Here is a 21343-nt window from a genome sequence, read left to right as displayed (position 1 = left end):
TTTGCATGGCACACTTTGAATGTTCCTGGCTCAGACTTTCAGCACAAAAAGCAGAGAGGCTGTTTTGGACCTGGTATTTCCTGCTGCATCTCAGTGTGATGCTGAGAATTCCCATCCTCTGCAATCCTCTGGGCTTTGCTGGCTGCATGCAGATGAGGTGGGGTATTTCTCCACTGTGAAAACGGTAAGGCAGCTCTCTTTGCTAGCTAATGAAGGCAGAGACAAGCATGCATGCACTACACATCAAGAGACATGAGTTCTCCAGGGAGGCTGCAACAGGTTCTGCACAAGCAGCAGAGGGAGACAGGGATATGCAAGGTCCCACCTCACTGCTCCCTCTGACAGGCTCTGGGCACGTCAATGACACTTGACACAGTACCTCTTAGCATTATTTTACCTTATTTCAAGATAATTAATACCCCTGTGATACAGGTAACTCTCCCTGCACTCACATTTCTCATTCCCAGTGGGGTTTGCAAGAAGCACAAGGTACCATCTATTACTGACAGGACATCAGTAGGCTGGGCCTGCCTCTACATCTGTGTCGTGCTTCATCTAGAGTTTTCTCCAGCTATATTGCACTTTGGAAAAAACATGGCTCCATATGGTAAGAATACAGCTTTAAACTACATACCCAGCCTAAGCATGCCCGCAATTAATTTGCTAAAATATTTTATTCAAGAGCACATCTGTTACAGCACATTCCTCCATATTCAAGGGACTACATAAAAGCCTGTTGCCCACTGTCTGTAGGCATTTAATGCATCAATCTTGTGCAAAACAACAGCATTGCTTTCCTGAGAACAGTGGCTAGAAGAATTGAATACTGTGGAGGATTTCTGTTTGATGAGCACAGCAATCTTAATTGAGATTTAATGTTTACTTTACCTGGTTAAGCACAGAGCAAACACCAGAGAAATGATTGTGAAACAAATGAAAAAAAAAACCTGTTTGAAAGATAATTAGCAGTGGTTCAAACAATAACCTGCCACAGCACTGGGCGCTTCCAGCACAGCCATACTTAGCCTCGTGGACAAACCTCTGGACCTGCTGTGTTGCTGCAGGCACCCTAACCACTAATTAAAACAGAATAATTCAGAAGAAAGTGTAATCTTACCTGCAGAAGAAGAAAATGAATAAATATTTAATTCCTTTCTCATAGACAGCGAACTAGAAAATAGGCAGACTGAGTGTTTGTGTGTGCAGGAGATTCTGTTTAATCCATGCATTTCACAATGTTTAGAAAGATACAATCACCATTTCACAGCTGCTTTCACATAGGTCATTGCTGTATGACTCAAAACTTCATTACAGCCTCCATTCAAAGGCTGGCAGAGCTCTGTGGCTGTATTCAGCTTTAGATCAGGCACTACCTGCAAAGTCTGCACTGCCTTTCCCCACATCAAGGATCAGCTCTAGAGGAGAGGTCTCCCATTCACCACTGGCAATGCCATTAACCTTGTCATTTGCAAAGGGCTGTACACATTCAGGGAAACGACAGACTCTGCAAACTCATTATTTTTGTCTCGTGCCCAACCATTTTGATCCCCGCTCCTCAACACACACTGACAAAACCATATACTTCACAAAATAAAACTTAGCTTAAGCGCTGGTCCTAACCCAGTAAATTCAATGAGAACACTCCTTGCCTACTGTTATGTGGGGCAATCAACCACAATCTACAAGACATTTTATTATACTGTGTTCAGCCCCTCCTGCAGCATCTGATCTGGTGAGAGAACAACCTTTGCTTAGAGAGGCACAAGTTGTAACACCTCAGTGCGCAGGTGAGAGCTGGGGATGCCGCTGGGTATCACAAGAGAAAAACAGCACTTCCACAACAGCAGCAGCTCCGCATTAAACCGTAGAAACACGCAAGAAACAAACAGCACTAATTATTCCAGATAAGAAAATTATCAGCGATGTGGAATGCCAGAATCTCTGAAATACATGCAGACAACCCTATCAGACACAGTATCTAATTTTCTTAAGCAATTAGGGCCTCCTTTGAGGATCCATTCTATTTCTCATAACGGTTGGTCTACTCTCTCCTCATTCCCTGTGTTTTTAGCTACCGGGGATAATAAGGATATGGATTAATGACAGATTTTAATGTCACGTAACACTAGCAACATACACATAATGCAGTGATTATATAAGAAAGTATCTCTAATCACTCTTCAAGGAATCATTATCTACAGATGTGCCAATTTGCCTTTAAAAGTACCACCCTGTCAAAATCAGATTGCATTGTCATTAAAATACACAAGGAGTTGAGCAAATACCCTGTGCAACCATACCTCACAACAAGCCAAAACTTCATGTAATAAATACCTTTCTACACAATATAAATTATGTAAAACAGGAATTTTGGGTTTGTTGCAGTTTTTTTCTTTTCTTTATTTTCTTCCCCAACAGAACTCCAGTGAAGCTTCATAAGAGCCAGCACCTATATCCTATATTATTGCTATAATACGCAGCAACTTTGCTGTTCACTACAGGACAGACATCAAAGCATAATCATATTTAAACAACAACAACAAAAAAGAATACTTTGCATTACTACATAAAGCAGAGATGTTCACAGAGGCAAAAACCACTTCAATCAAGTGTCTGAAAGACAAGAGTGACTTTGTCAGAGTTGCGCAACAACTTCTGCATCCAAAGTCTGCTCTTTGTAGTAAGTGTAATTTCCCCTCTAACAGCACCTTCTCATCTCTCCTTTTCATTGAAGGTTCACCATTCATAAATGAAAGACAACTAAAATAATTTCAAAATCAAATAGCAAAAAGCTAGAATTGCTTTACAAGCAAACTCTTATCCTAACTGCTCTTCAAACGCATTTCCCACTTCTGCTCTCCTTTCACAAGGTCAATGAGATTTAAGTCAAAGTTTTCAGAAACAAGGATGTATTCATCTGTTGTAATTCTGCTCACTGGGTCTTCAGGTCTTATGAAATATTACTTCCACTGTTGCCAAAGAGCATTTTACTTAAGTAAAGACAGATGGGCATTTGCTTAGAAATATCTACCAGTCTCTTTGTCATTAGCAAGTTCTGCAGAAGCTATAACCATTAAGAGAAGATCTTTAAGGTCCCTTCCAACCCAAACCATTCAATGATTTTATGTTTTATACTTGTATCTTGTTCTTGACTTGCTGTATGGCAATATTGTAAAATGAAATGATAGAAAACTAAAACAAAAAATACGTTCACTGTTAATGTTCCTAAGCAACAAATTTAAAGGGCTCAGTGAAAGCTTCAGCTTCTATCTCCTAAAGACTTCTGATATGTATCTTTGGTAAGAAAGGTCCATCTAAAACTTTAATGGTAGAGAAGAACTTAGGAAATGGACAGGACTTTATGACTCAGAAACTCCTTTTCAGTCCTACGTGAATCCAAGCTTAGATAAGTATGAACAAGTTCCTGTGGAATGAACGACCGTGGTTTAAAATTTGCCTTCAGACAGAGCTCTCTATTTAATCTGAATGGAAATTCTGCTAGCTGGAAGAGACTGTGACGTTTGTCCCATGCCACTGATGGGCAGAGATCCTTTCTATACATTAGGAGATACAATAAAGTCACTTTCTATTTTTGAAATACAAAGGCTAATGCTGTTTGATTGTTACTATTTGATCCTCATAGACTCTCCCTCTGCCCAAAAGCTAACAGGCAAAAAATAGAAAAGCTACTTTGTTGTTGCTGCTTTTTTGTTGTTGTTTGGTTAGTTTTGTGGTACTTTAAGTTTTGGTGTTTTGTGTTTCTTCCCCTGCCTACTCCCATTCTATAAGGCTAAGATACTACTATTCCTAGCTTTAGATTACCCAGGAATGGTTATAGAATTATCCATGAATGGCTCATGTAAGAAATATTTTCGTGTTCTGCAATTCATTGATTGCTCTCTTCCACTACCTACAAGAGGTTAATTAGCATTTAATAGTCTGTTTTACAGAGGGCTTTTGAAGATCGTATCAACTGAGAAATGAGGGGTAGCATATCTGGCCAAAGAAGATATTCTGCCTAAAATCAGATTATTTAAATACAATGTTTTTCTCTTTGCTTTATCTCAATGATTGTTCTCAAATATGTAAGCTGTTCCCTACAGCTGAACCACTGCAAAAAATGGGAGGTTGCATATCAAGTATTTTTGCAGTTCTGCTTGAATACTGAAAACCAACTATTCACTGCTCTTGTCTTAGCATGGAAATATGCACACACATACCACAAGAAAGGGTCTTGCTTTGAAGGAGAAGCTGCCAATGAGCCCTCCCTACAAGGCTAATTTATGACTATCTTTGCCTTTCACAGCTGCAGCCCATGGCTGCATGCAGGATTCAATGCACCTGCTGAGGGACGAATCCTTTCTCAGACTTTATTTCACTGTTCTCAACACCCCCTCAGCAGTTTTCTGAACATTAAAGCAAACCAGTGTTCGACCTTGGGAAGACTGCCTACTTCCCAGGCACAGTGTTAAGCAAGGAATCAAGACGGGTGAATCAGCAAAATCCTGGTGGCATATGTATGGTTATGGCACATTGTCCATATTGCTTAAGAATATACACTTAAGGCAAGTTCTTGGAGGTACATGAATGTAAAGGGCACAAGTGGAACTGCTGCATGTGAACTACCAGGTGCACATACAGCCTTGGTGCTCACAGCATATACGTAGTAGGGACAGATGCACTGATGCCCAGCTGGATTGCCAGTCCCTAAAGAAATAAAGACCTAAGAAACCAGTGCTGCACCCAACCGTTTCAGGAGTGCTGGTTCTGAGAATTGAGTGTAACACTTCATTGTAAATGACTTAAAAACAAACAAACAAACAGATGAAGAAAACAAAATACCCACACAAAAAAAGAAAAAAACAACCACACATTTCTCCAAATGGACTACCAAGAACAGCAGAGACAGTTATTAAGACTTTTGAGGTTTTAATTGGCATGAGATGGGTGGTAAAGAGAGCACTCTCTCTGTCCCGATTTGACATCCGCAGTGAGATAGAAAGCAAATCTGCCCTGATAAATACTTCCATCTCAACTCTTAAAATATACCTGGTCCTCAGTCAGCCACCTGCTATGTAGTAACAACCAAACAAAAGAACTGTTGGAAAGAAGCCAGCGTTTTGTTCAGCATTCAGACCTGACCAACTCTGTCAGACAAAAACACCTTGGACTGGGCACACACCATACGTACAGCCTGAAACCAGGCCGCTAACATGAGGAGCATTGGTGGCCTGACCACTGATGCCAACCCTGCTTTTTTTTTGGAGACTGAATGTATCTACTGACCTAACGTTACCAAAATGGAAGAGAACACTTTAGCCAACAGTTAAAGTGATTGTGTTCCACTTATCAACACAGCTCAGGCAACATCTTTCCATTTTGCTCTCTACAGTTCATCAGTAGTACAAGTGTATGCCATGCACTAACAGTCTGATACACAACTGATACTACCTACAATTCATTCAACAATAAAGTTATTTACTGTGCTCATCATACTATTCAGTAATCCCAGATGCTCCTGTTTAACTAATCACAACTAACTGAGAGTCTTCACTTGGAAATGAAATGAATTTCACTTGAGTCAGCCTTTCAACTGCCATTTATCACTCTACGCTGCATTTTCAGATCTACTTTTTGTTGCTTTATTCATATGTACAATACTTGAAGTTGAAAAGCTGACTTGAATCCCTGAAGCCACTTGGATACTGGGCTATAAAAAGAACAGAAGGACTACTAGATGCTCATATCACCCTCAGCACAATGCAAGGAAGGAGCAAGGGTCATGGATCAGCTGCCAAAGCCTCTCACCCTGCAGTGGATGCACACTGCAAGAATGATCCCACTCTCATAAAAGCTCCTGCTCTCTTCTGGTTCAAGTGAATCATCCCTGCGGCACTGGGAACGGATATTACAGTTTGGATGCAAGTGACATTGCCTCAAGCTGACTTTTACAGGACTAAGTTGACCATCTCATTTACCTGTTATTATTAAGGGCCAGAAAACAAAGATCACACAAAGCAACAGATACACTCTTATGCACTTACAGGTTGCTATCATTTCCTTTTTAACCATCTGCTGCACAGAAACAGAGAGATCTGAATGTCAATTTGTATCCTTCCTGCCTCATGCATAATCACCAGTAACCTTGAAGGACTGTTTTGCAAAGGTCAGAAAGGCAGCCTTTTCAGATGTCATTCCATTTCTCCCTAGGAATATCCATCAGAAAAGGGAATTACACAGCAATATAAATTTTCTGCACAGGTAAAGCTGCAGAGGAGATGGGTAAGGCTGGTATGGGTGACATTAGTCAGTGTAGTTCACAGAAAAGTGTGGGGCCTTACTTTGGTACACCTCTGGGTAAAAATCACACAACCAGCAATTTAGCACTTAAGATATCAACAGAAAGAAATAAATTACGCTCATTTTCTCCTAGCTATTTTGTGCGCTTTGATTGCTGCAAGAGTTAGAAGAAACTTCAGCCTGTAATGTTATCTAGAATAACATAAACAGAGATTTGGGTAACAGAAAGGCAGTTCTGTAAAGTCCTTTCCAAACCAAACAAAGCCAATTTTCGGCGGTGGTGTGGAGCAGAGAGTTGGACCCAGTGATTCTTGTGGGTCCCTTCCAATTCAAAATATTCAGTGATTCTATAAACAATAATTCAATGCATGTTGAACACAACATGGGAACCCTACATGCTCCCCACTACGTCAGGCTGAGCTCAAGTCCATACAGATCATAGGATGCAACGATTTCTCAGGACAAGTCCCCAGACGAACAAGGTGTGTTACTGCAGCACTGTGCCCTTTACACTCAGGACGAGAGCAGAGCTATTCCTGGCACTGATGAGACAGGGCTGAAATCAGCCACTGATGATCACCAGGGACTCAGCAGATTTTCGGACGCAGAGGGCCCGGGGCTGCTCAGGCTGTTCGGGGCAGATGGACATCCTTGATGAAATCATGATCTACATTTTTAGCTTGGCTCTGCAAACTGCTGGGAAATTGGCATGCGCTGGGCCGCCATGCCTGACGTTGATCGTTGATCTCAGTGGCACAGAACATATTTGCATTTGGGAGTAGAGCTTACTTACCAGAGGGCTTTTTTTTTTTTTTTTTTTTTTTTTTTTTTTTTCCTAACCAGCCTGCTGTGATTTTGGCTGAGTGGTCCCCACTCCTCCCCTCAGATAGACATTTGCTCTTTGTCAAGATCCACCATACTCAATTTCTCATCTTCCCCATCTTCAGCACATTACTGACATTTAAATGCCAGATCTGAATACATCTGCGCTGTACGTAAAGTAAAACTGTGACTTTTAGTCCACTGTCATATCCCTGCTACTAAGCAAATGTAACACGAGCGAGGAACTCAAAAACAGCCTGTCCTCCTAATGCCATATAAACCCCATTTTTGCTTCTACTTCAGAACAAACTGTACACAAGTAATACACATTTGCTCCTTTTCTATGTACTATGTGAGCATTGCATTTCTTAAAGACCTGTTGGTCTTCCAAGACAAAAGACAAAAACCAAAAGGCATCTTTCATTCTTTTGGTGCAGCTCTGCCCCAGATGGACATTCTGCTTTGAGGGGATTATAAAATCTGGTAGTGGTAACAACACTGATGCACAGCCCTGGATACTCACCATGCTTTGACTGAGCAAAGGAAGCTTGTTGACTGGTTTTGGTTAACAATTCAAGCAATCTTGTAGACAAATTTGAAAATCAAACAAAACTCTGGAATGCCCTAAGCAACAACAACAACAACCACCAACCAGCCTCCAGCACAGAGCAGTACATCAGCACCATACGTAATGATGGAGCCTTTGAGGTGTCATATTGAGAGTGGACTAGGAAGGGAATTTCAAAAAGAGGTCAGAAAGATATTGAAAGAAATTGGGAGAAGTAGAAGAATTGGGAGAAAGAAAAATCAAACACAAAACCCAGAAACTTAAGTTACTTTGAGTCTTCTTGTAGCTCAGCAGGTTTTTTGTACACTTGTGTTTGCAGCCATGTCATAACCATATTAGAGAAACCAACCAACAAGTATTACTGCAACCAAGAAATACAGCCTACTCTGTGCTAAAGGCCATAAGTTGTTCTGTTGAACTCAGGATTTGTGCCAAAAAAGACCTGGCCAGATTCAAACCAGAAAGCATTTTAAGGTCCCCAATGTTACCACATTTCAGTGTCAAGAAATGCTTTGCAGAATTTTGGCCATCTGAAAGCTTTTTGTTTATGCACTGGCAGACATTTAGTTCATGAGAAGGAACTTAAAATGAATCATTTTGGTGAAAATGCCATCTTGCTCATATTCCACTTCAGTTCTGGTACACGTCTAGAAGCTATCCACTACTAGAAATCAATTTGGTATCTTTACATACTTAGACTTCTGTGCTACTCAGACTTCTGCCAGGGATAACAAGTCAAAGACATTCAAATCAATGAAAAGCACTGACTTTAAGCGTGGTGAAATTTCACCCAAACTCCACCCTTCTTTGGAAACCCAGCCACACTGATGCACAGGACCAACGCGTGTGTCCGCAAATGACCAAACTGCGTGCACACACAAAACATACATTCTAATCCCTGAGTTTTCCACAAAGATTCCTAAGTTTGCATACGCTTTTTTTTTTTCTTTCTTTTTTTTTCCTCCTCCTAGTGGTAGCCTAATGCATTAGTACAGAAAAACAAGCAGGATTACAAGCTAACATCAACCTGGATGTATGAGCATGGAGTAATGATTTGAATTCCTTTGCAGCATCCCACCAAAAACCAACCAGCCCCCAGTCTCCCTCATTTAGATATGGTACTTAGACTGGAAGTATGACCTGATTGTAAGGCACTATAAGATAGAAGCTGAAAAAAGAAAGATGAGCCTTACTGAAACACGCAACTACAGCTAAATCAAGTTGTGAGTCCCACAGGGAGAAATAAAGCACAGTTCAGATGCACACAATGGTAAGAAAAGAGAAGCAATGTAGAAAAGCAGCACAAAATACTGCGATCACTCACACTTGTGAGTGTAACCTTTTGTGGTTTTGACAGACCCTTCCTTGAATCTGCTGCTTAGGGTGGCTTTCATGAGAAGAACAAAATGCCCCACGGACTGAAAAAACATGTCAGAAGCATCAGAAACAAACCCACGAAACACAACAGAGCCAATTACTGCAGACCATGCAAAAGAAATGCAATTTTTCTTTTTTTTTTTTTTTTTTTTTTTTGGAGGCTCATCAGTTAGTTGTGTGAAAAGCAACTTCATTTGTAAGCACTCACGCGCTTGAAACAAACAAATGACTAAACTTCATATTAATACACAACTAAAAAGAACCACAAAATATTTCAAGCTACTGAAAATGTCAGCCAAAAAGTTATGAAAACCATTTCCTGCTTATCAGCAGGCTCCAACTGCCAAGCCTTTCCCTGGCTAAGACAGAAATTGAGGCTTTCTTCAGAAGCAGCAGCCTTTAGCCCTTTGTGTGCATCCATGTTCTCTGGTGCTCCACACAGGTACCTCTCCTAATGGCAGCAGCGATGGCTGCCCCTCCTCTGCATTTCCTCCTCTCCAAAAAGCTGTGCTGACAACCCAGAACTTTTTATGTCATCTCAAATGCACAAGGTCACAAAATAAATCCTCTCGCGGCATGACTGGGATTTCTTGCTAAATCAGCATTACTTCAAGACATAAAGCACAGCTGAGTTTTTAAGCACTGTCCTTAGGCTGTTTGTCTCTTCTGAATTCCTCTTGAATATTGATTTTGGATTCAAAGGTCCAGTTGCCCACCTCATCAGGCTGCCTGGGTATATACAGACTTTGACTGACTAATGGGTTATTTCAAATGCACAGATACCTCAAGGACTAAGCAACATGGACAACGTGAACTTTTCTTCCCCAGCTTTATGCCACATGGTTTTACATCAAAGTGTACCTTTGCTGAGACACAGGCTCGTCCTTCAAGATGTGAGCACCAACCAGATATTTCTGCAGATTTCTTTTTCAGTCCTATCTAAAGCAAATACGCCCAGCCTTATTCATAATCAATCCTAAAATACCAGGAAAATCACTTCAATATTAAACCCGAGACCACAGGGTAGCTTCTGAGATATTCATAACTTTAGCAGCCCTCATATTAAGCAAATGGAATTCATTTTGCATGTGTCATCGGGATGCATCTCTCCACAGGTGAGCTACCATCTAGGCAGGTTTAATGGACAATTCCTCAGGTTGCCCTGGCAATTACTCCTGTGCTGACCTGGAAGGATCATTAATATTAGGGAGTCGAGAGGCAATTCAATTTCCATGCTGGCTCAGCCCTAAGCTTCTTCTAAGTAGATGCTGTCAGCTGTGTCAAATTACATACAACGACTAGATGATGGGGAGAACTATTAGAAACAGAGCTGGGAATGGCAAACTCCACTCACAGCGTTTACAGCCTGTACTTGGGCAGTGGTCTAAAATACTGACAAGTCAGAGCCATCTGTCAGGGGAAAAAGCTAACACGACCCCGAATGTTTTATTTTGGGATATGAAAGAAAAGCCAGATAAGACTTAGCTCAGAACAGTAAGTTAAGAGCTGTTTTAAAAATTTGTGTATTAAGAAATTTAAATGCATATTTGAAAATAAAATAAAATAAAATGGCTTCCTGGCAAGACTTTGAAGAAGCCCAATTAAGAAGCACAGGTTGGACTGCACAATACACCTGGTACAACAGAAGCAAAGTTTTGATCCTCAGCCCCACAACCACAGCCCAAAACAACAACAGAGAGGTTGGCCCCAGATCAGCAGATTTTTCATAAACACGTCAAGAAGAAGCCCCCCCCAAACCCTACATCCTCTTAACACAGTTGTTAGCCCACAGAACAAGAGAAATCTGACCAGCCACACTCCTCACTTTATTATCCTCTGACTGCACTGAAAGCATCAGAAAAGCTTCCTTCCTTTACCAGCGAGTAGAGAGGAGACATTTCTGCACAGCCAGAAGGTGCTGCTCCCCTTCCCCACCTCTGGCAGCTCTCCTTTTCACCCTCTCCCTGCCCGCTGTCCCGACGCTCCCACCTGGTGCAGCACAATTCCCATGTGCCTGTAGCAAGGCATTCTCACTCCTCCTGGGGAGGACGAGGACCAAAGCTCTTCTGGAGGAGCTCAGCGCTCCCCCCTACACACCTCACCTCTTGGATCAGAGAGCTTGGTAAAGGATGCTGCTTTACATCAGATGCCTTAAAGATTTGTTACTTATCAATCAAGACATAGCCTTGTTCTTCAGTATTAAAAGCAATCAACTAATCATATCAATCAACTAATCCATAGCCTGGTTCTTCAGTGTTAAAAGCAAGCAAACATATGGTCATATTTTTTTTTTTTTCCAAAATACACAAATGCTTCCATCAAAATAAGCATGCACTGATTCATGCCTCCCCCCCCCCCCCCCCCTTTTCAAATATCAAAACGGACTCCTGTAAAAACAAAACCACTTGGCAATATACATCATGAAATACAGGTTAGTCAGAGACAGTCACTCATTGCTATGCAATTTTTCTTATCAAAGCATGCAGATAACTCACAGCAATTTCAACAGAGCAAATGCTCACTGAAACAAATCACAGCAAAACAAATACACACACACACACACACACACACACACACACACACACATGTATTCTCAGTCCAAGGGACAGCATGCATGCTCAGGGTTTAAGCATCCTTTAAGCCACAATAATTGCTAATTATTAACAACAAAGCAGCTATTAGAAGCAGTTTTTATTCATGCTTTTATTTGATTCTTTTCAATTCTCCTTTCCTTTCTTCTCAGTTGTAGCAAACATCCTCAAACCACCCCTATTGCTTAAAAAATACAACAACAAACAAAGCAGAAGAGAGAAGCAGCAGCAGCGTCCATGCTCAGGTATCAGCAGCACAATTTCCAATCTATTCTATATTTTCAACAGATACCGTGCAGAAATTTGATCTCAATATTAACAACATGCAATCTCCACGGAGACGTTTAAAAAAAAAAAAAAAAAAGTCATTTTCAGTAATCGGTGCAAATGCTTCCTTTCCCCCCCCGACCCCCACCCCCCGACCCCCCATCCCACCCCCCCCACCCGCTGTCAGCCTAATGGTCTCTGAATCCCTGCATGCTGCAGTGCTTTGCCTGCACTCTGCACCGGCCGGGAGAGGAGAAGAAGCTACCTGCGAGTTCTCACAGTGCCATCTCATATCCATGTCTGCCTGGCTACCCTGCGTGCTTACAGCTTTTTTTTTTTTTTTTTTTTTTTTTCCCTTTTTTTTTTTTTCTTCTCCTTTTCTTTCCCCCCCCACCCCCCTCCCTCCCCCCTTCCTTAATTCTTAATGGAAATCCTAGGAAATCTAGTCCATCCTCTGAAATCAATACTGGTGACAGGCGCGCTCCCTGCCTCCGCGGGAGACGGGGCTGATAAATTGCCTGCGCATCAGCCCGGCCTATCAGTGCCCGGCGCTCGGGCGGCGGCGGCGGGGAGAGGAGCCGTGCCCGCCGCCACGTGCCGCCGCCAAGCCAATGGCCGCGCGCGGGGGCGCGCAGCGGGGAGCGCCGCCATCATCCGAGGAGCGGAGCTGCCGAGCGGCCCCCGCTGCCCCGTGGGACCTCCGCGGCAAGGAACGGGAGAGAACCGGGATCAGTTCCTTGGAGGCATTCAAGGCCAGGCTGGACGTGGCTCTCGGCAGCCTGGTCTGGTGGTTGGCGACCCTGCGCATAGCAGGGGGGTTGAAACTAGATGGTCATTGTGGCCCTTTTCAACCCAGGCCATTCTATGAATCGAGTAAATAAAGAAGCAAATAAATGAACTACCTCCATGCCGAACAACCTTCCTCCCCCTCCTACACTCCGTTGAAAAGTTTGCGACCATTTCAAAACCTATCCCTCTCACCCTACTGGATCGTAAGGGCTCGCCTGTCTGACACGCTTAAGAGCTTAGAATAACAGATGTGTCCACTTAACACGTGGCCTATGAAAATGTCTGATGAAATTAGCCTTGCAGGTCCCTAGCAAGAGCTCAGCATCTGTTCTCTGTAGTGAACTCACTACAGAAGTTTACCACTTCAGGTAGTGAACGCTGGTAGAAGTGCCGCAGAAGGTATTCACGTCTGTGCTGCCCTAAGTCTGCTTTAGCTGCACTGTGGCAAAACCTGGCTTTTGACCCCAATCCTGGCAACCTTAAGGACAAACTGCAAGCACATTGCATGGAAAGCACCAGCTCACTCTTTCTACACAGCTTTTTCTAAGTTCTCTTTCTTTCTTGTGTGTGCCACAATACAGTGTGATACAGTACGGAGGTACATAGGCAGTGTGGCTAGTATAGACTTTACACACAGAATCTGAAGATGCAAGAATTACGGGTGCAGCAAGGCAAAGCAGTTGAAAACATGCTTGACTTCACATGTAAGGGTGTACATTGAAGCAAACTCCTGAGTGCTGTGTTGAATCAAGGCCAAATATACAAAACAAACAAACAAACATAAATGCATGAACACGATGAACACGAAGATTTTGCTTTAATATACGCTCTCAAGTTCTGCTTAAGAGTTCTGCTGAATGTGTACATTTTCCCAAATACATACACAATGTCACTCAAAAACCTGCTTGATAATGCAGTGAGGGACAGTAAATGAGGAACACAGTGCCTATCTCATACCACAAGAGATTGTTGTAAATACCACAGCCTGTATCATTATTGAAATGAAGTAAGAGCCTTATGCTGGAAAAACCTACACACACACACACAAGTCTTAAAATCCCTGAAACTCAAAAGCCAAGAATAATAGGCCAACTTGAAAATGGATTTTGATGTAAACATGCTATGTATTAGAATAACTGGACAGGAACTGTACAGACTAAGCACTATTAAAATCCTTGCTACTGCAGAGAACACAGAGTTAAAATTATCTATTATAGAGATTTACTCAAGAGCAAAAATACTCTTTTTTTTTTTTTTTTTTTTCCTGCAACATCCCATTATGTTAAAAACAACAAAAAACTGGGCCTTCAATTCAGCTAAAGGTGGAGCAAAAACAAAAGCAACTACAGGTGGGAGTGAGGTTTTTATACACAGTTATTTTCCGTATGAACAAACAACAAGCACTGCTGGTTGTATGGCTAGAGAAACAAAACGCATGAGTTAATCAGTAAGTCCATGCACAGGCATCCATGCCCACAATCCTAGATAGCCACTTCACAGGCCAAAATATGTTACTCAACACTTCTAAGGCTCTAAGTGGCAAAAGTCCTGTGAAGGACTTTTATTTTTAAATAAAAACTTCTGGGCCTCCTTAGGAGTTCCTCTGGCATTTCAGCAGTTTTACTGAGAGAAGACAGGGATGAAGGAAGTCTCCTTACTCTGTCACAAGAGAGCTGGGACAGCACTTGGGATGTTGCCAGTGTGACATTTTTGCTTTCCCTTTGGAGACTTCTGCAAGACTCAGTCTGCTAAACTACCAAACTCTGAGAAATACAAAGCGACGGCACCGATATTTGTCATCAGTATAACATCTAGCATGCTCTGCACCCGTGACAAAATTACCATTTCTGACAAAGCCTGTAACTTCATTCCCAGAGGCCACAATTACCCCATCTTGCTTTTGCCAAACCACACTCATTTGGTTGGCCTGCGGACACCCCTACTCCCACAAGTCTTTGGAAACAAGCTCAATAGTGATAAAAATCTTTAAGGGATCTGCCTTCCCCCATTCGAAAGGCCAATATCCTTCTTCTTTAATTCAATGGAAGCTACATATATATATAGCTTCCTATATATTTTTTCATATATATATATATATATATGAAAAAAATACCCTCTAAAGGGAACTAACAGCTGCCAATGAACTTCAGCCCCAATGCCTCAACTACCTAGAAACAAATGAAAGCACTCATTTCCTAGGCATACATATTTTCATTCCCTATTTCTTATTACCACCTGCTTTTTATTCCTTAACTTTCTTTGACTCTTTCAAATCCTTGTGTACCTGGTTTATAAATAGTCATAATAATACACAGGGAAGACTGGATGATATGCAGCTATTATGTTAATTATATCAGACACATTTATTTTGTCTCAATTGTCTCCATAAATTACATTTCTTGCCCCTGCAAAACACTACCTGATGGCTCACACTGGTTTAGTCATAAGTCCTCACTGCATTTTCTGGGGCAGAAGGGCAAATTTTATGCAAAGATCCGCAAATACACAGTTAGGGAGGGGGAAGAAGTGAGCTATTTGCATTGCAAATCTTGTTGAGGATGATTAAGAGGAAACAATTGCAAAACAGCATTTTTGCAATGGCAAAATTACACATTGCTGGAAGCACGTTTAAAGCAGAACAATTGTAAAAGAATAATAAGCAGTTTTGCTCCTAGACAGATCCTATCTAAAAAGTAGATACAAAGCAGTGTAAGATATCCTCCCGTGGAAAAGAATCAAACATCATTTGAGACAAACACAAAGCAGTGCTCTGAAATTCTGTAGAATCACAACTGCTCTTTGTTAATTAAAACTAAACTGGAATGACAACATCAATTCTTTGCAAGGGTCTATTTCACTCTGTATTTACACAAATACACCAGGTGTGACATGCAGCTATTCCTTAATTCAAGGTGAGCATGACGTGAGGACAGGGCTGAGGTTACCCCTTAAGCAATCCAGGAAGCATTGAGGCTGCCTTCAGTTGCACCTGGCTGCCTATTGTCTCAAAGGCTCATGAGGACATTCTCAGAAATCCTTAATTTCTGCACCTCTGTACAGGTCATAGAGTCTTAAAAAAGCTTAGCTTTTTCTTCTCAGAGGGGGATTTCTGGGTGTCCATCTTCTTCTTTGATAGAGAGGCACTAGAAGCATAGAGCAGGGATGTGAACCTATCTCTTAGGTGCGTTAAACCAACACCCAGCAGTTCTACAGCTGCTCTTCTCCACCCGTGATCATTTCATCCATTTCAGTGGATGTAGTCCAGACCCTGTGTTTATTAAAGAGCCTGAATTACCTCCAGAGGTTCAGAGCAGTGGATGAGAAGTGAATGTCTAACTGTACTCAGCTTCTCTCCTTCTTCAAGCAGCAATGTAATCTGGGATAGAAGGTGGGGAATGCCTACTTTTCCCTATGACTGTATCCTGCAGTTTCCATAGTCATCTTTTATTTGCCAGCAAACAATAACCAGCAAAAAAATAAATAAATAAATAAAAAAGAAAATCTTTGTATTCTGTCCTTCAGGGTACATAATGCACACCTGTGTGTGTATAAGTAAATAAACTGAAAACAACTGCAGTGGGGCTATTCTGTAAACAGGGAAACTATTTATACCTTTGTCAACACTTGACCTGATTCTTAAATATTTTCATAGGATACTGTATTTCACAAATGAATTGATTCAAAGTGCTTCTGTCCTTCCTTACAATCTCTGACTTTAACCAGCTGTAGCAGAGTGCAAGTCAGTAAAGACGTTACCTTCCTGAATAGACCTCTACATGAATGGCATCAAAATGTGTATGGGATGATGAAATGTGTTCTGTATGATACCAGATAGCAACTGTTAAGGGAGTGGTAAGGAAACCAAAGTTATAGCCTTCCAGTGTATTTGCTCCAACTATGGCTTTGCCCTGCTCTACCAGAGCAGCTTTGAGGAACTGGGGAATTCTTGTTGCAGTTCCACATTCATAAAACTGTTTAAATCTAAAACTAACAGAGCAGAGAATGTAATGTATTTGGTTTGATTGATTTGGATCTTCAGGTGTCTAAAACCTTCCTGGTTCAAAGAAGATTGCTATGAGTATATTATTTGCTTGACTTTAAAATCATACCATTTCAGAGCCACCCACGTAACTTAGAAATAGATGTACAAATGCATTAATTTTTGTCCTTGCTGCATTTTACAGTGTGGGAGTACAGGGAAAAAATATATTTGAATGTGAAACCTTCCTCCTAAATTAAAGGTTTCATATCCTAATAAATAATTACTTTGGCTGCTAGTAAACGCTGCCATTATCCTCTAATGTGGAGAAGCCCACTTGAGGCTGGGTGTCTGCTGCAGCCTCTTTAATCAGATGCCTGTTTTGACTGTTCTGTCAGGTAAACAGCAGAATTGGGGCCCCGTTTCTTTTCTGTGCTCCACAGAAAAATAAAGCAGCTGCTGAATAACTACACAGATGTTTTCTCAAGTTCACACTACGTAATGCTGGCTGCTCACCCGCATATGAAGATAATGGTTATCCCATGGCCCTGGCAATGCTAAGGACTTCCATAAGTTGGATGTCTTGGTCTTTATGGGGAGGATGATGGATGTGGATCAGGGATCCAGGCAGAAATGCTAAAAGTAACTGAGCCACCTGTAAGCTGACAGGGATGGGAACACCGAGAGAGAAACCTTTCAAAGGAAGAGCTAAATGATGGATGCGGTTGTGTGCTGGTTATCAGAAGGGCTCTAATTACAGCCCTGGAGAAAGCGTGCAGAACTAATGAAGGAATTCACATTTAGAAGAGACATCTTGGTCTGACACCAACCTGCAGGTGACGGGATGGAGCAGACGGATGAGCTGACAAGGTTGCTTGCGTCTACAAGACACTGAACTGCCAGCAGCCAGGCTTAAAAGGAGATGGTTTTACCACGGAAGAATAGCAAACAAAAAGAGCCTGCACTCTAGTCAAATCAGCCCACGGATAGAATAAAAAATCAGTGGGAAATGCTTCATTACCAAGTGAGAAACACATTCTCTAGAAAAGCATAACAGAACAGGAAGCTGAGCCTTTGGTACTTGGGCAGTGCTAGTAAAACAAAATGAAAGAGTTGCAACAAAAAGAAATTTGATTATTTTGACAGAATTAGGAGGATTTTCACACTTTAATTAAATTACTGCTTTGGCTCAGCTGTTTAGCCATGGGCAAGAACTATGCAGAATAGTTATTAGGCAGTGTTGGTTGGTTTTGCTTGAAATTCACAGCATTTTAAAAAAGAAGCTAGGAAAAAAAAAGACAGGACTGCATTGCACAGTACATAGAAATTCTTGAGAAAACTTCTGTGGACAATGGAAGATGTATTAAAGGGCCACTGAGAACCTCTGGGCCCCCTGAAACCAACAGGGGATATGCCAAGTTTTCAGTCCTTATTTTCTAAACATCCCAATGTCTGGCCTCCACTTCACACCTGTTTGGGAAGCACAGTCACCTCCAAGCACAAGTGAGAACACAGCTTCATCTGGCAAGCACTGCTACCATCACCTTGGTGCTCAGCAGAAGGAAAGAGCGGATGCCAGCACTGCTCTCCTCCCAGGCAAGACCTGAAGGCCTGCTTCCTTAACATTTTTCTACACATCTTTAAGAGCAAGATCTGTTAGGGAAACTAGTTTGAAGGTAGAGTACATATTATTCATTTTTTTAAGAAAGACTAGAGGCATATATACTACAGTATATAGGCACATGATGCAAGTGCAAGGGTTCCATTACCTAGTGGTGCTCACTGTTTTTCAAGCTGAAATTGTGACACTGTTTATATTCAATTGGTACATAATTGTTAAAACAACAAATTAACTTCAATTTTGTTACCACAAGACACGAAAAGTCAAAAACATACTGCTCATCACAATGTTACTCTTCCAGTGTATGTGCAGAATATTACAAGAAAAAAAATAAGGAGCTATATTTTTTGGCTGCTTATCCCTCAAGCAGTCTGTTTGTGCACGTCACCATCGTGTAAACACTCAAATAAGCTCTTGATGATAAATTTGAAGTCACAGCACTCATGGTACAAGGCCACACTTGGGCATGTATAACCCTACATACGTTGGAAACACCCTCTTTGTTTTCTTCATTGTTTACTATCAAATCTTCTTATTTCTCTTTCATACCAAAAGACAAGTAATTAGAACTCTACTAATCAATAGACCATTTTATTATCCAGTGCAGCTCTGAATAATCCCCATAATTTAACCAGCTTCTGAGGAGGCCAGCAGGGAATAAGACTAGAAAACAAAGAATCTGACAAACACCTAGGGCTAGCCTGTACAAAGCAGCTTTCAAGAAAATAAAAAAGCTACCTGAGATTATTTTTAAGTAGCGGAATCAAAACAAGTGAAATGCAAATCTGGCTTTGCTTCTGTTTGTCTGCAGAGAAACTTGCAGCTAAGCCCTGGAAGCAGGGTACCCTCTGACTGGTGGAGGTGGCACCTTCTCCTGTGCTAGTGAGAGTTCTATGGCTACAGGAGGAATTTTGCACAAAGAAGGGAAGGAATAGGGTATGTTATCCTCCCTCCAGACACCTCATCAGGTTGAAGTTTTTCTGCTGAAGCCATAGGAAGAGGAGCTAAAGCACAACTGTCCAACTGCTGGTCCAGCAAGGGCTCCATTACAGCACCCTTCTTTATGCCACCTAGTAAGCAGCTTTAACACCTACACTCTTACCAACAAAGAAGTAGGAATATACATCCTGCCAAAATCTCTTATATTCATACATTACAAAACCAGACAGTACCACTGGATTTAAAGATATAATTGATTTTTTTTCTTTGTGTTCTAGAAATGTATTTATTTAATTGAAAGTAAGCAGGGAAATTATTCTTTGTCTACTGAAGCTGTTTTCTGTGTTTTAAATATGAATGCAGAATAAAAAGTAGGACAGTACAGAGTAAAGACATTAATTAAATAGCATTGGATGTATTTTCTATGCTCTTTCATTTCCTTGACAGCATAGCTGTACTATTTCCTCATTTACTGTTAATGAACTAAGTATATCCTTTCTTGGTCTTGCAACAAAATTAAAACAATAAAAATAAATAAAGCAAACCTAATGTTAAATTTAAGCTGATAGGTCTATAAGAAGTATTTACAACTCAAACCACAGTCAGGTTTAAATCAGAAACTTTTCAATATTTAACAGAACATTGCTGTAGCCAATGCATTAAAAAAAAAAATAAAAAAATCAAATAAATAAGACATGACAGGATGGAAGCAGACTACTTCTGTGAAGAAAAAACAGCACAAGATACAGATGGAAATGGCTGTTTGTATACAAGCATATATAAATACATACGTATCTAATAAAACATCAATAAGTCGACACACTTATTATTGATATAATTTTCACCTCCAACTTATTTTACCTTGGAAGCCGTGACTGATGTTCCAGTTTGTTTTATTTATGATGTCATTTCTAAATGCTTACTTAGTGCAAAATACAAGGACAATATCAGTTCTGAGGAGCTTCAGGTCTAACAGTCGCAAACCACTGAAGGGTTTCTGGTGTCAGAAATGCAAAAGAAGTTTTAAACAGCCCCTCAAAGTCACAGAGCACTGCTAGGAACCAAAATCTGTCTGGGAAATCTCTTGTAGCTGGATATCCTGTTATTCCTAAGTATGTGATTTTGCCCTTGATACCAATGAATTCATCTCTCTTCTAGTATCCCAGTCCACAGGGTCAATCAGTGTGGTACTGTCATTTTCTCCATATTGAGGTTACCCTTTTATGATGTCTAATCAGCACACCTTCACTTTGAGCTGTTTCTGGGCTACATTTTTACTCTGTTCATTAAAGCTAGTGAGACTCAGGAAAGAGGCGAGGCTTGCAATCAGCCAGCTCATCAATTAGGTGCAAAGTATTGGTTTTCAGTACCTGGTAGGCTGTTTCTCAAGTCTTCGTCTTCTGGCTAGCTATAGCTTTACCCCGAATCAGAATTTGGATTAATGTCATATCTACTGATTTATAAAGACAGGAACAAACAGAGGCAGAATGATAACAAAAGAGAAAAATAGAAGTGAGGCCAAAATAATTTGCAGTTGTACTGTTACCAGGAGGAAGAAGGATAAACGTTACAATCACTGTAGAGAGAAGTAAATACTGTGGACCATGTTTGTGTTCTGACCCACAGTATACCATGTTCATATACAGAATTCCTCCAAAATATGCTTTCAGTTAAATGAGCTGGTACTTCAGACAGGTTAAATCATGTTGTAAGTGGTGCAAAGGCCTCATATGTTATTTCTTTGCAGATTGACAAATTCCATCTGTTAAGAATAGATTTCCAGTTGGCACAGAGAGAACGGCTGCACTGTTGTGTAAGCATCTTCACTAAGCTTATTTATTTATTTATTTCTGTAATTAGAACTATTTTGAGAAAGATGTAGTCAGTTCAAGCAAATTACATGTTATAATAAAACAATCCTAATAAGAATCCAGGAGTTATTAATGAATACTCAATTCTCTGTATTAATATTAACTTGGAATAGCTCCTGAGCAGGATTATTACTATTTTTGGCCTTTTAAATGTGTTTTCTATGCAGAATATGGAAGATATGTTTGCATAATAAACATAAATCCAATTTATTTTTTTTT

The 21343-nt window shown here is 40.9% G+C and overlaps 1 protein-coding gene across 27 annotated transcripts in view; it reads right to left on the bottom strand.

Annotated features, from left to right (window-relative positions):
- NRXN1 (neurexin 1) overlaps window positions 1-21343 on the bottom strand; it is a 633366-nt gene that overhangs the window by 34279 nt on the left and 577744 nt on the right. The window contains exon 1 of one of the 27 annotated variants that reach the window (XM_052668911.1): window positions 12191-12284. The exons of 25 other annotated variants lie outside the window; for them this stretch is intronic. In XM_052668911.1, the coding sequence (XP_052524871.1) occupies window positions 12191-12223 (33 nt within the window). In that variant the 5' untranslated portion in view covers window positions 12224-12284. Of the gene's footprint in view, window positions 1-12190; window positions 12285-21343 lie in introns of those variants that run through there. One more of the 27 variants, XM_052668840.1, reaches the window with a different exon arrangement.

This window comes from Tympanuchus pallidicinctus, unplaced genomic scaffold (assembly GCF_026119805.1).
Source record: "Tympanuchus pallidicinctus isolate F22 unplaced genomic scaffold, pur_lepc_1.0 scaffold1, whole genome shotgun sequence".
NCBI lineage: Eukaryota > Metazoa > Chordata > Aves > Galliformes > Phasianidae > Tympanuchus > Tympanuchus pallidicinctus.
This window is presented reverse-complemented; position numbering and strand designations above follow the sequence as displayed.